This window comes from Manis pentadactyla, chromosome 11 (genome assembly GCF_030020395.1).
Source record: "Manis pentadactyla isolate mManPen7 chromosome 11, mManPen7.hap1, whole genome shotgun sequence".
In the NCBI taxonomy this organism is placed as follows: Eukaryota; Metazoa; Chordata; class Mammalia; order Pholidota; family Manidae; genus Manis; species Manis pentadactyla.
The window spans coordinates 53,003,183-53,016,644 of NC_080029.1; the positions used below are offsets into that span (position 1 = coordinate 53,003,183).

General features: G+C 32.3%; 1 protein-coding gene across 1 annotated transcript in view; it reads left to right on the forward strand.

Annotated features, from left to right (window-relative positions):
• Window positions 1–13,462, forward strand: part of MDGA2 (MAM domain containing glycosylphosphatidylinositol anchor 2) — a 900,504-nt gene that overhangs the window by 864,818 nt on the left and 22,224 nt on the right. The window contains exon 15 of the mRNA XM_057488484.1: window positions 11,802–11,932. Coding sequence (XP_057344467.1) covers window positions 11,802–11,932 — 131 coding nt within the window. The remainder of the gene's footprint in view (window positions 1–11,801; window positions 11,933–13,462) is intronic.

Here is a 13,462-nt window from a genome sequence, read left to right on the forward strand (position 1 = left end):
GGTAGATCAGGGTCTCTCATGAGGTTGCATACAAGCTGTCAGGCAGGACTGTAGTGTAATCTGAACACTCAACTCGTGGAGGATACACTTTTAAACCCACTCAGGTGTTGGACTGAAGATACTGATTTCTTGGTGGCTGTTGGCCAGAGGACTCTCAGTTCTTGGGCATGTGGGCATCTCTGCAGGACTGTCTAAGGGCTGACAGCAAGCTTACTCCAAAGCAGGCAATCCATGAGAAAGAACAAACACTTGTCCAAGACTTTTTACAACCTAATCTTTGAAATGACATCCTATCCCTTCTTATGCCATTTATTACAACTAAGTTGATAATTATGACTCACACTCAAGGGGAGAAAATTTCAAAAGAGTGTTAATACTGGAGGTTGACATCATTGGAAAGCATCTTAGTGTTCATCTGCCACACTAGATACTATCTAGTTAAATGTTTCATCAAATAAATGAAAGCTATGATGTGTTATCCTTGAACTCACAATTGATTTATATGTTCATGATAAATACCTGGCTGTTGACAATAACATAAGATTACTTCAGCAATCTTATGGCTAGTCATAGGTGTTTTGAGTCTTGATTAATCAGCTGAAATTTTAATGTTGTTTCAGAGAAACTGAACCTCATACAAGATAACTAGATGTGACAAATGCTTATTAAAAATCAGCAAAATATGTACTTCATTTATTTCTAGAAAGAAGGTGACATTATGTATCATATAATAGAAGGAAATTAAAGATAAAAATACAAAAGACAATTATGAATACATTCATTGAACTTGATAAGAATTGTTCAATACATTTGTGACTCTTGAAAGTGAGTTTCACTGTGGAACAAATAGGAAACAGGGAAAAGGAATTCTTTAATGAGGTTTACTCTTTCACAGATTTTGAAAGTGAGGAAGAATTGATAAAGTAGAGAAGTGTACGGTTGTAGATGGGCCTATTTTAAAAGGAAAAGAATTAATAAAAAGTTAAGTTTTAGAGATATAAAAATTAGAGAGAAACAAGTTTCTTGACTACATGGGAATTTAGAGCTCTAGGAGAATTAGACTTGAAAAGGGGAATTAATATCATTTCCACAGAGGTGGAAGAAAAGAATTAAGTAAGAATGTGGCTTTGATACATTCCTAGATGCAAGAACAGCAAGCAGACATGAAAACTGCCTTCCTAACAGGATCTATTTTCTCTGTAAAATAAATGCAAATGTTGCATGTTCAAAAAGTAGACCATTTGAGGAGAATGGTAAGTGAAAGCAGAAACTGGTCAGCAATATAGGGAGAGTTTTAGCAGTTGGAGATGAGGACATCAGTCCTCAGCGTTTTAAAATGTGGTTTGGGATATAATGATTTCCCATCATTGTAACTGATTTCCTTGCTATGTCTTTGGCCCATAGTTTCTGGAGTAAAGATCACTCTAAAACCAGTAGCATTAGGACCTGGGGGATATATGCCCCCTGGCTTCTCCTTAGGATAGCTCCTAGTCCATTCCAGCCATACAAAGTTCCCTAAATCAAGTGCTGTTGTATCTGGGGCCTCTTCATAGGCTCTATCTTTGTCCTGCTGAACTATGTGCTTGGGAGGATCAGAAACAATGTATTTTCCCAGTACATGGTGCCCTGCAAATGTAATATTCATTAAGTGAAAGATGTAAAAACTTATTCAAATAAAAATTTTGTATATTGAAAGATCATAATACATTAGATAATAAAATCTGTGATTTGAGCTGAAATATTATGGTCTAAATATGTCATCTTATGATGATCTAAGAGAATATAAAAATAGAATTTAACAAATCTGAAGTTAACCTTTAATTAAATTTCTCTTAAGATATCTCAGGTTATCTTGTAGTAGAATTGGATTAAAGTTTTCTCAGTGCTGGCATTCAAATATTTTTAAACTGGGTACTTAAATATTTTTATACAAGATAAAGAGAAGGCAAAGGTAATAATCTTTTGCATGGTTTGAGTCTGATTGCTATTCTCATTTTGGTCAAATACCATATTTCTTCTGATTAGAGTTTTTAAAAATTGAGATTCTGGCTTATACCTCAAGTATGTCCTTGAGACAGGAAATCTAGGGACACTTTTTTCTTCCTTGGAGTTAGACATTGTATGAAAGATAGTATGAGCCCAATAAATAAAAAAAACTCTTAAGATATGGTGCTCTTATTTTTGAGCCTTTAGTCTGTTGACTATGGGAGAATCTCAGCAGGATAAATATGTAATTTATCGATACTTGCATTCTGATAAATTCTCAGAATTAACTTGCTAGCAAAAGAACTCCCAGGTGGTTGAGGGAAGAGATAAAGTAATTTAGTATTCTCCATTTAAATATTAGAGTGTAGCTACCAAACCATGCAAGGGCTGTTTGATAGTAGTTGATATTAAGACACTTTCTGCTGAGAATTAGTCAATGTTTTCAGTGAAGTCTTGTTTGTATTTAATACTGAAAATGACAATTTCATAACTGATAAAATAATGCTATAGGTAGAAGGCATTCATTCAGCAAACTGCTTTGTCAAATTAAGATGTGTTTTTTTAACTGGGGGTAGATAGAATCTATCCATGATTTATTGCCACTTATAATCAAAATGTTATTACAGATATTTGTCACCAACTCCCTAACAAGAGCATATATAATATGTACAGTGTTTGTGTTTTTAAGTCTCCGGTTTTGAACCACCAACTACACCTAAATTTATTTATCTCCTATCTAATTATTCACTGACAATGGTCCCTCAGACAATGTATAGTAGAAGCTAAGATATTTAGACAGATAATGATATGACTGAGGAAGGCTGATTTTCAAAATACAGGTCTCATTTTTAATGTAATTCATAAACAATATTATTTCACAAGCTAAATTAGTGGTAAGCAAATAAATTAACTGCTTTTGTTTCTCACCCAGAGTACGAAACTTTTAAAACTAACTTCATAAAAAGTATAGATTTACTGTGATGAGTATTTTTATTGATAGTTCTTAAATTCACTCATTTTTGTTTTTCAATAGGATGAATTGCACATGCTGTGTGCCTAGTGGTGTTTAGGGTACTATTGAGGGTAAAAGAGAATTATGGTGAAAGGTTCTTATTCATCATACAGTTTGTCTTCTATTTGGGGTAATAAATTAGTGAGTAAAATAAAGGATAGTAATGTACATCAAAAATACATGTCAGGCCCACGCTATGGTGAACAAGGGAGAGAATACTGAGAACAACAAAGTTAAAATAAAGTTTCTATGGAACAGAAGAAATGTAAACCATTCTACAAAAGAGGTAAGCAGGAAGTAGAAGCCAAAGGTTAGAGGAGGTGAAAGGTAAAAGGAGCCGCAGAGAATAGAGAAGACTGTTGTTATGGCAGAGCAAGGAGTGTGGCAGAACCAAACTATGCCAAGTTCCGCAAAGGATCCGACATACATCAGAGAAACAGAAAGCTCTATGAAAGCTACATTTCCGAAAAACTGATTGGATGCTAATGCAGAGATGCTAATGTAGAGATATGAGAAAGCATGATAATGACTGGAGAAAATGAAGTGACTTTTTATTTAATATATCATTGCAGTTTTATATTGAAAAACTATAACAGGATGCATGCAGCCATCTCTATTTAAGCAGAAAATAATGATTTTATAATTTCCCACTTTTTTCTGTGTGTATAAAACAAATGATGCTAACAATTACCTATCAATATACTTAGCTCTTGCCTGGAGCTAGATGATTTTGGCACATCCTCATCTTCCATGAAATATGAAATTCAAATTAATGAGTCTGTATAACTGATAAGAATAAAAATGTGACTTATATGCAAGTGATCCCTAGGCCCTGGAGTAAATCAAATGACATATTAGTTTATATGAACTTGGTAATTTCAAGTATCTATAGGAAATTTGTATGCACATTTAGGACATATATTTAAATACACATTTATAATAAAATAGTTAAAGTAAAATTTAATTAAGGACTTAGTGAAAGAAGTGAACTAGGTAATAATAATTATAAAATAAATTAATGCAAATTATATCTTATACAGTCGTTTATATGAAATAATATTAAAATAATAATCATGCTATTGCATAATGCCATGAATAACCACCAAACTTCGGTCACTGCTCATGAAATAAAACAACACTTAGGAGCATTTAGCTTTTCTGACTGTACTCTCTAAGCATGAAATGAGAAAAGCCCTCTCTAACTCCAGCACCTGACTCTTAAGGAGTGGTGATCAAAAGAGGAGAATTGGGAAAGGAGAAGAAAAAGACAGTTAAGCATGCTTAGCAACTGCAAACTTGTATCATGGAATTACGTAGTATTTGAAAATCCCTGGGGAGGATTAAATTCATACCTATTGATATCTGGTGTCTACTAAAGCATAAACACAGTGTCTCAGAGGATTTAAAATGACTTTTAAAGGGCATTAAACACAATCCATCACATTCACTTTGGAAATTTTTTTATAACACTATGATAATGTCCTGAATCAGCTTTGCTGAATCTAACTACTCTTGAATCACTTTATTCTGTTTCATGAGTTCTAGTTTTGTTGACAAAGATGATATAAACATAAGTTTACATAAATTTTGTAACTTTTATAGAAGTCTCATTTATAAGCTTAAAAACTGGAAACTTGGTTGAAAAATAAAATGTTTCCAAATCATTTGCCTATTAATTGTTTTTGTCATCATCTCTAAGCTAGACCATGAATCAGTTGACTAGTTTGTATTCATTGATTTTGATAATGGAATATAGTTAATACTATGTACAAAAGAATAAGACATTTAAGTTATACTATGTTTGAAAGAATTAAAGAGTTATACTTCTAGTGTCTTTTTCTTATAAAACAAGTAATACTTGACTTTTAAGATAAAATCTAACCACAATTGAACATAGCTTATATAATCCATTCAAAAACTAAGATCTGAGCTTATTCAGATTTAACTTCTTTAGACCTAGAACAAATATTCTTCACATAGTATATATTTGATAAATATCAACAGAAATGATTCAACTTTGAATTTATATTCTATATGTACAAAGAAAATGTAATTCAGTAATGTGAACATGACCACAGGCAAAACATATTCTCTGAGAAAAATACATTCAGTATTGATATAATAACCTATCATCATTGCTATAATAATAGTACATCATATATGTTAATATGTGTTGCATTAAAGCATATATTTATTACTCAGAGTAAATTCGGGAAGACATATATACAAACTGCTTTGTTGGACTAATTACAACTAAGAGTATCACCACTTTATTAACCCCAACAAAAATTTCCATGTGTTGATTCGATGGCATAATTGATTCCTGTCATTTCAATCAAAAAAACAGGCCATGCTACCCAAGAGAAAGAAGACTTCCATGTAACATGGCAATTTATCCAATGCCATTTCTTTGTATTAGCTCTTCACATTTATCTAGGTATTTACCGGTAATTTTTAAAGTGTGGAAAAATTTGAACTGTATTGGTAGTTTAGAGCATCCTTCATTTCATACTTGCGAGCTGTTAAAGAAAATAGGCTAAATTTTTATATTTAAGAAACACGTAGCCTAATTTTCATCAGTCTCCAATCTTCTGAGGCATACAAACAAGTTCTTACATGGAGAACAAATTCTTACATAGTGAATAAGTTCTTACATGGTGAACAGTACAAGGGCAGCCATCACAGAAACCTTTGGTTTTGCTCATGCATTATGAACTATAAACAATCAGTTCAAATATGAATACTCATTTGATTTTTATACTTGATGGCGTGGATTAATGATTGTGCATTGAGCATTGACTCCCCTATACAGAATTTTATTGTTGTTAACAACCATTTGATCAATAAATATGAGAGATGCCCTCACAAAAAAAAAAAAAAAAGAAAGAAACACATATATTTTTTAAAAGATAACTGATACTTTCCTTTCTAGAAAAGCAATACAATATAATGAGAAATCAGTATAGAGAATATCACAGCTCAACCCAGTTAAGTTACCACAAATACAGCCATAGGCTGTTGTAGATGCAGGCTATGGACTAGACAAGGAGCCCTTTTCCTATTTAATTCACAGACTATTTCTTCAAGTAACTTCTGAAGGTAAATGCTATGTAACACTTTGTTAATCCAGTGACAATTAATAGGTTCAAAAAAGTATTATCACTGTCTTTAATATTCAACAGAACTTGATTTCCTTGGAATACCACCCTGTTATGAATTGATATTCAAAAATATGGTGACATTACACCACACAGATATACGACCTGAAGTGGCTTTCTCTTGTGGCACAAAGTTGCCTTCCTGAGGTACAAGAGACCAGCACCAATGAGCAAGAAAAGTTGAGCCACATTGAACACCTAAAAAGAAAAACAGAAAGATGGATTCAGAAATCCTGACATGATAGCTCACTAAGCACAGTGGGAAGATCCCAGAAAGTTCAACTCTTGCCAAAACGCATAAATGCTTTTCCTCTGTTCTCGGTTGAATCTTGATACAGGAGTGAAACTCACTACTATACTAGTGACCTGCCTTGCAACTTTAGATCTTAGAGGAGAAACTAACAAAATCCACATCCATTCTGTGCAAAGAGAAGAAGCCCCATTAGTGATTTAGGGGAAATTGCCACAGTATTACTTAGCTTTATTTAAGAACAAACAAAGAAGAAAATGAGAGAGGGAGAGAGAGAAAATAAGAAGCCTCCAACAAAAATTCCACAGTACAGAAAGAATTTAAACATGCACATAGTAAAAGAAGCACATATTGTTGAAAAAAGACTTATTGACAATTCAGGTGAAAGTAAAATTTGTATAGTATGTGTCTTATATTTTCAATGAAATCCATAAGAGTATGAACTTTATAAAAATAAAAGATAAAAATGATACAACAGTGGCTCAAGAAAAAAAAGGATCTGGATAAAAAACTGAAATAAAGGGAGCTTGATGAGACCAGAAAAGAATGTAACATCAGAAATAACACAATAGTCAAATAAAGATGATATTAAAAACAAAAGAGGATAACCCACACTATGGAAAATTAAAATTAGTACTATGGAGGACAAGACTGCAATTACTTCTTACACTGAAGGGGAAAAATATAGAAGATAAGAGATTCTGAAGCAAAAGTGCACATACAACAAGCCAAACATGAACATGCAACATAGATAAAAAGAACTGGGGAATGTTATGTACAAAATATTCATGCATTATTCCTAAATACTAGTAAATTGAATCAACCATAGTAAAAGAGTAGTTCATTACCAACTAAAATTTTTCCTCTAATATACCCATAGTTCAACATGAAGAAATGCACATATCTCTAATGTATAAATAGAGAAATATAATTTGGATATCTTGATAAAATATGGTGAAGACTATGTATGAAATATAATGTATAGTTTACATATGTTAGCTCGTCTTAATTCTCAAAAGAGCTTATGGTAGTTGCTATTACCATCATCACTTACCTGAGGAGGAAAATGAGACAGACATTAAGAAACAGAGCCAAGGTCATTCTAGCTGGTAAGTGACAGCTGTAATGAGAAGGTGGTTTTTTTGTTGTTATTTAAAAAGTGGGTATTTATATTTATGCATTTGTGTGTAATATGAATATATGTGGCTTATGTATGAAGAATTAGACAGAGTTGCTCTAAAACTCTGAAGGATAAACTACTCTAAACCATATAACTGTCATATATTGATACACATTTTTAAAAAAAAACAAGAGAACACGAGCAACTGAAGCAACAGACACTGAATATTAAGGAGGAGGCTGCCTCTGAACAATCAGTTTAATGGTGATTTTTATATTGTCTTTCCTGCTTTTCACTGTTTATGTGCAACATTCATATAAGCATATATATTTATGTATGTATTATATGGAAGATATCTGTGATATATAATCTTAATTTTCACATATGATTATCTATAAAAGTTATCAAAATGAGGATGTCAATTAATTCAAGCCATACAATAGTAACTGGTTCCAGGTAAGTCACACTGCCATAAAAAACTACTAAAATGGGCAAATATATATTAGGTAACTATTTTCAGAAAATGGTAAAGACACAGGGTAAGATTGAGATCTATGAAAAAAGGGGGAACTAATGAAGTGATTTCCATTGTAGTGCATGTCTCTTCTTGACCCAATTTCCTGGCTCTGGAACAGAACCCTGATATTCAAGCATAACATGGAGGTCCCATGGAGTTTGGGAGGCAGAGATCATAGTACTGGAAAGCTGGAGTAGTTAGAATCTGTGAGTCAGGGTAACAGAAAGAAGGATGGTATACAGGGCTGTATTTAGAAGTTTGCATGGGATTACCTATGAATCTCTGCCTGACGGCTTGGCAGTACCCTTATAAGACTAGAAAAACCTAAGGCTTACGAAATAGCAACATAGCAGTTTTTATGGAGTTGACAGCAGACATCTCTATGGGAAGGTCAAAGAGTCCTGGGGAAAGAGCAGTAGGGATTATTGAAGATTAAGCCATTTTAGAGTGAAGAGACATGAAGCTACCGGCAACATGAAGAAAACCAGACAGGGTTTCTCTTAGTAGTTTAATTATGCCCTGAAGAAATGTCCTCTTCAGACCTTTCCTGAAAAAGCCTAAGTCTAAGCCCCAACAAAATACACAGTACAGACAGATTTGGAAATTGATTCCCAAAAGGTTAAAGAGTCTACACTGATCTACACTGATAATGTAAAACCAACCCTATACAAGTTCAGCATGATCAGTCAGTAAGTGAACAGTCAGCTAAAACAAAACTGCCTTCTGAAGATTACAAATATAAGGTCTCTATAATGTAATATACACAATGCCCATTATTCAATGAAAATTATTAGGTATAAAAAGAAATAGGAAATGTGATCTATAATCATTGAAAAACAAATTCAATCTATAGAATCTAAAATGAACAGGGTTAAACATTGGACTTAGTGGATAAAGACTTTAAAGAAGGTATATAAATATGTTCAATAACCTTACAGAGACTATGTTAAAAGAATCAAAGAAAATATAGTCTTAATGAGTGAACATGTCTAGCTAGAGAATTCTAGCAGGAAAAGAAAAACTGTACCACACACACACACAAATATATATATATATATATATATATATATATATATATATATATATATATATTAATTCATATATTGTGTTGGAAAGTTAAAAACATGAAATAAAAAATTAAACAACAGACTGAAGATGGCAGAAAAAAATAGCTAATGAATGTGAAGACAAAATTTTCCAGTCTGAGAAAAGGAGAAAGATGGAAGAAAAACACACAGACCTAGTGACTTGTAGACTACCAAATTGCAAAACATATATATAATTGGAGCCTAAAAAGTAGAGGAAAGGGACAATAAGTGAAAAAAAATATGTTTTAAAGTGAAGGAAAATCTACAAGAAGGTCAGTAAACTCCATATCAAGATAAATATAAAGGGAAGCAAATTTAGTTCAAACTAAAGAGAAATTCTTAAAAGCATCCTCAGGGAGAAAGAAAAACACATTATATACAAAGAAACAAAGATAAAATGATGGCTGACTTCACAACAGAAACAGGGCTGTACAGAATAAAATAGAATAAAACCTTTAAAGTGCTGGGGGAAAGACTTGGCAGAAGTTGCCAACTTGGCCAACAAAAAGTTGTCAGAATTTGAAATCTCACAGAAATTTAAGAGTGAAGATTTTTTTATATATACAAATCAGAAATTTTGTCTCTAGTAGATCACCACTATAAAAACATGTACTTTAAGGGTGTCCTTGAGGTCACATGGAAATGGTGCTAGGTTGTAACTGGGATCTGCAGGTAGAAATGAATGCCATAGGAGATGGTAAACAGGTGGAAAGTTTTTAACTGTATTTTCTTTTTTTATATAATTTACATGAAATACATCTGACTGTTCAAATATGATAGCACTACAATGTAAGGTTTATAATATAAATATAGGTAAAATTAAAAGATATAATTACTGTGAAATGAAGGGGGTAGGTAAATGAATTATACTCTTGTAAGATTATTACATTTGCAAAGTAAGACACAAGATGTGAAGTATCACATTTGAAATGAGATAGGAAATAGTAGAACATGTTGAGGTATACTTAGGAATTGTAAATACGAAAAATAAAATACTGACTATAATTAAACTCTGAAATGTTATGAATGCCTCTTCTTAGCCCTAGAACAATCAGTAAAACACAAGAAAAAGAGGGAGCTTTAAGAATCAGTAGAAGTAAATTTAAAAAAAAAACTGATCAACTGAAAAGAAAGAAAAGAAGTCACAAAGGAATAAAAAAAGTCAGAAGGGACAAGTGGAAAACAAATAACAAGATGCATACTTAATTTCAAACATATCAGTAACTACAGTAAATGTAAATGAACTAAATACTAAAATTAAGACTAGTATAATCACATAAATGAATATAACAGAAATTATGCTGCGGGAAAGTACAAGACACAAAAAAGTTCTTATTACAAAATATCATTCATATGAAATTCTAGAAAAAGCAAAATCATCAGTTAGTGAAGGAACTCTGATCAGTAGTTACCTGACACATGAAAGGGGACTGTGAAGATTAAGTGGAGAGAAAAATGAAGGAGCTTTCTGGGGAGATGGAATGTTCTGTATCTCGCTGAGTGGTACTTACACTGAAGTTATTTGCTTAGCAACTTAAAATGAGAATTTTATTGTATGTAAATTATACCCTAATAAAGTTGATTTTTTTAAATGTATCTATTAAAATACTGATTGCCAAGTGATTAAGATCTCAGACTTTGAAACTCTCTGGGTTCAAATCCTGTTGCTATTTTCTTACTATCTGACATAGGGCAAATTACTAAACCATCTGTAACATGGAGGTAATAGCACTTCATAGGATTGTTGAGATTATTAATTCCTTATTTGGAGTAAGTGTTCAATAAATATTGCATTAATATTGTCATCAGCACTACCATTACTGTGTGGAGGACGTGAAATTGTTGAAAGAGATGTATCAAATCACGGGATTATAAACTGTTTTCATCTTATCCTCAAATAATTCTTTTAGCAGAAAAATGAGACTTGGATGAAAAGTAAACTGAAAAAGAGATGTTAGTTGATAATATAAGACAGCATAGTAAGAGTCAACCTTTGAGCAATTCGGTCAGTACCTGATTACCAGCTTTATTAGTATTTTGTTCTCACTGTAGCAATAAGTTACCACAAACCTTGTGGCTTTAAACAACACTGATTTATCATCTTACAGTTCTAGAGGACAGAAATCCAAATGAGTACAGTGAGGCTAAAATCAAGGTATGAGCACAGCTGGTCCTTTGAAGGCTCTAAGGGAGAATCCATTTCCTTATCTTTTCTAGCTTCTAGAGGCTGCTTATATTTGGCTAGTAGCTCCTTTCTCCATCTTGAGAACTAGCTACTTAGCATCTTTTCTCTTTCTCATAATCTTCTCTCCTATATCAAATGTCCTGCATCCATTTTATTAAGATCTATGGGATTACATTTAGGACCCACCTAGATAATCTAGAATAATCTCCCCATCTCAAAATCCTTATCTTAATCACATCTGCAAATCCCCTTTTGTCATGTAGGATAACATTCACAGATTCTAGGGAATAGGATGTGGTTATCTTTGGAGGCTGCCAAACATGCCAAATGCCTTAAGAGCAAGATTAGAAAATAGAGGAGAAGAGGGGAGACCCTAGAGGGTCCTATGAAATTTCATTTTATGAAGTTTGCAAGTGTTTGGTTAAGGAGCAACAAATCTGAAGCAAAAACAAATTTGCAAACTAAAATATCATTGCTACTTTTAGGTGTTTTAAATGTCTATCTACGTTTGAAAGGACAGACAACGATAGAGAATCCACTGTGGTCTTCAAGTGGGAATAAAGGACAACGGTGGAACGAGGCTCACGTTAATATATATCCAATTACTTCATTCCAGGTAAGAAAAAAACAATCGTTTCTGTGGATAGATTGCTGCACATGAGCATAATGTTAAAGGCAGACCTTGAGCAAATATTCAAATATGAATATTCAGAAATTCTGTGATATGAACATCACAAAAATCACATGTTTAAGTATCTCTTTTGTTCTAAAAGCTGCTTTATAAAGAGAAAATGTCCTTTTCTTTATTCACATCTATCAAGTAATATGTTTGAATAATAGGCTATCAAAATTCAGATGATCTGCCTGGATAAATGTAATCCATTTCTGTAAAATAACATGTGTATATTTTGTTCCCTGAAGACAAATAGCATAGGTTCTTATAATAATGGGAGCTGGATAATCAATTCTCAAATAAGCTGTTTGAATTGTACTTAATGGAATTTTATATACTTTCGCAAAATGTGTCTCTCTGGGGTAATGTCATTTTAGTAATTTATCACTTTGATTATGAAAGTCAGAGAACTTTAAATAAGTTATTTTTCTTTGGTTTTATGTAGAAAAGAAGTAAGGCTTATATTGAATTAAGAGAGTTATCTGCAAATATATAATAGAAATTTTAATGACCATCATGGCCATAGACAGTATTTCATGAAACTATTTCACTGGAAATAAATAGTGTAGTTGAAGTTATTTCATAACTATTTAAAGTACATATATTTTATAAACTCAGGTTGAGTGTAATTTTTTTCTACTGATGATTTCTTTAATACATTTCATGGCATATACAACAAGAATATGGAAAACAGCTCAAATTATGCCAGTTTTTAATTGATGGAATGTTCTTTTCTTATAAATTAATCTATAAAATTCTAATGGCTTTGATTTAGAAATTGCACTTCTAAATCTAACCAGGATGATAAAAATGAATGCATTTGTTCACAATGGTAAAGAATAATGAAGTAAGATTAGCTGATTATCTACAAACATAAAAGCAACTCAAATCATAGACACTGGGAATAATCTTGTTTCTATGATGGAGAATATAATTGTGAAAATGGAATCCTTGGCAACATCTAATTTAACAAAATAAACTAGGAAGACAGAACTCCAAAGAATGACTGATAAAAGTAACCTTAATATTAAAATGCATATACCTATATAGGCATCAAAGAGACTTTCTTCCTAAACAGTTGATGTTCTTCTAGATATATTTTGCTTCCTATGTGACTACCTCACCAACACAAAATTAGATCAAATACATATACAATAAGCATTTAAGAGAATAGTTATTTTAATGTTTCCTTCAGGACAATCATTTATTGCCATAGACGACAGTTCAATAAATACTTGTTTGAGCTACTACTGTGTACCAGGAACATTGCTAGGCACAAAGATCTTAAAATGATTGTTTACCTCAGGATGGTGGAAATACACATCTAAACAACATAAATCACATGCTGTAAAAATTGCAATTAATAGAGGTATGCACAAGACTCTAGGAGCACCCCTAACCAACAACAAGAGTATGGAAGAATGCAGAAAAGCTTATTGTATGTGGTGAAACTTAAACAGAGAAGCAACACTG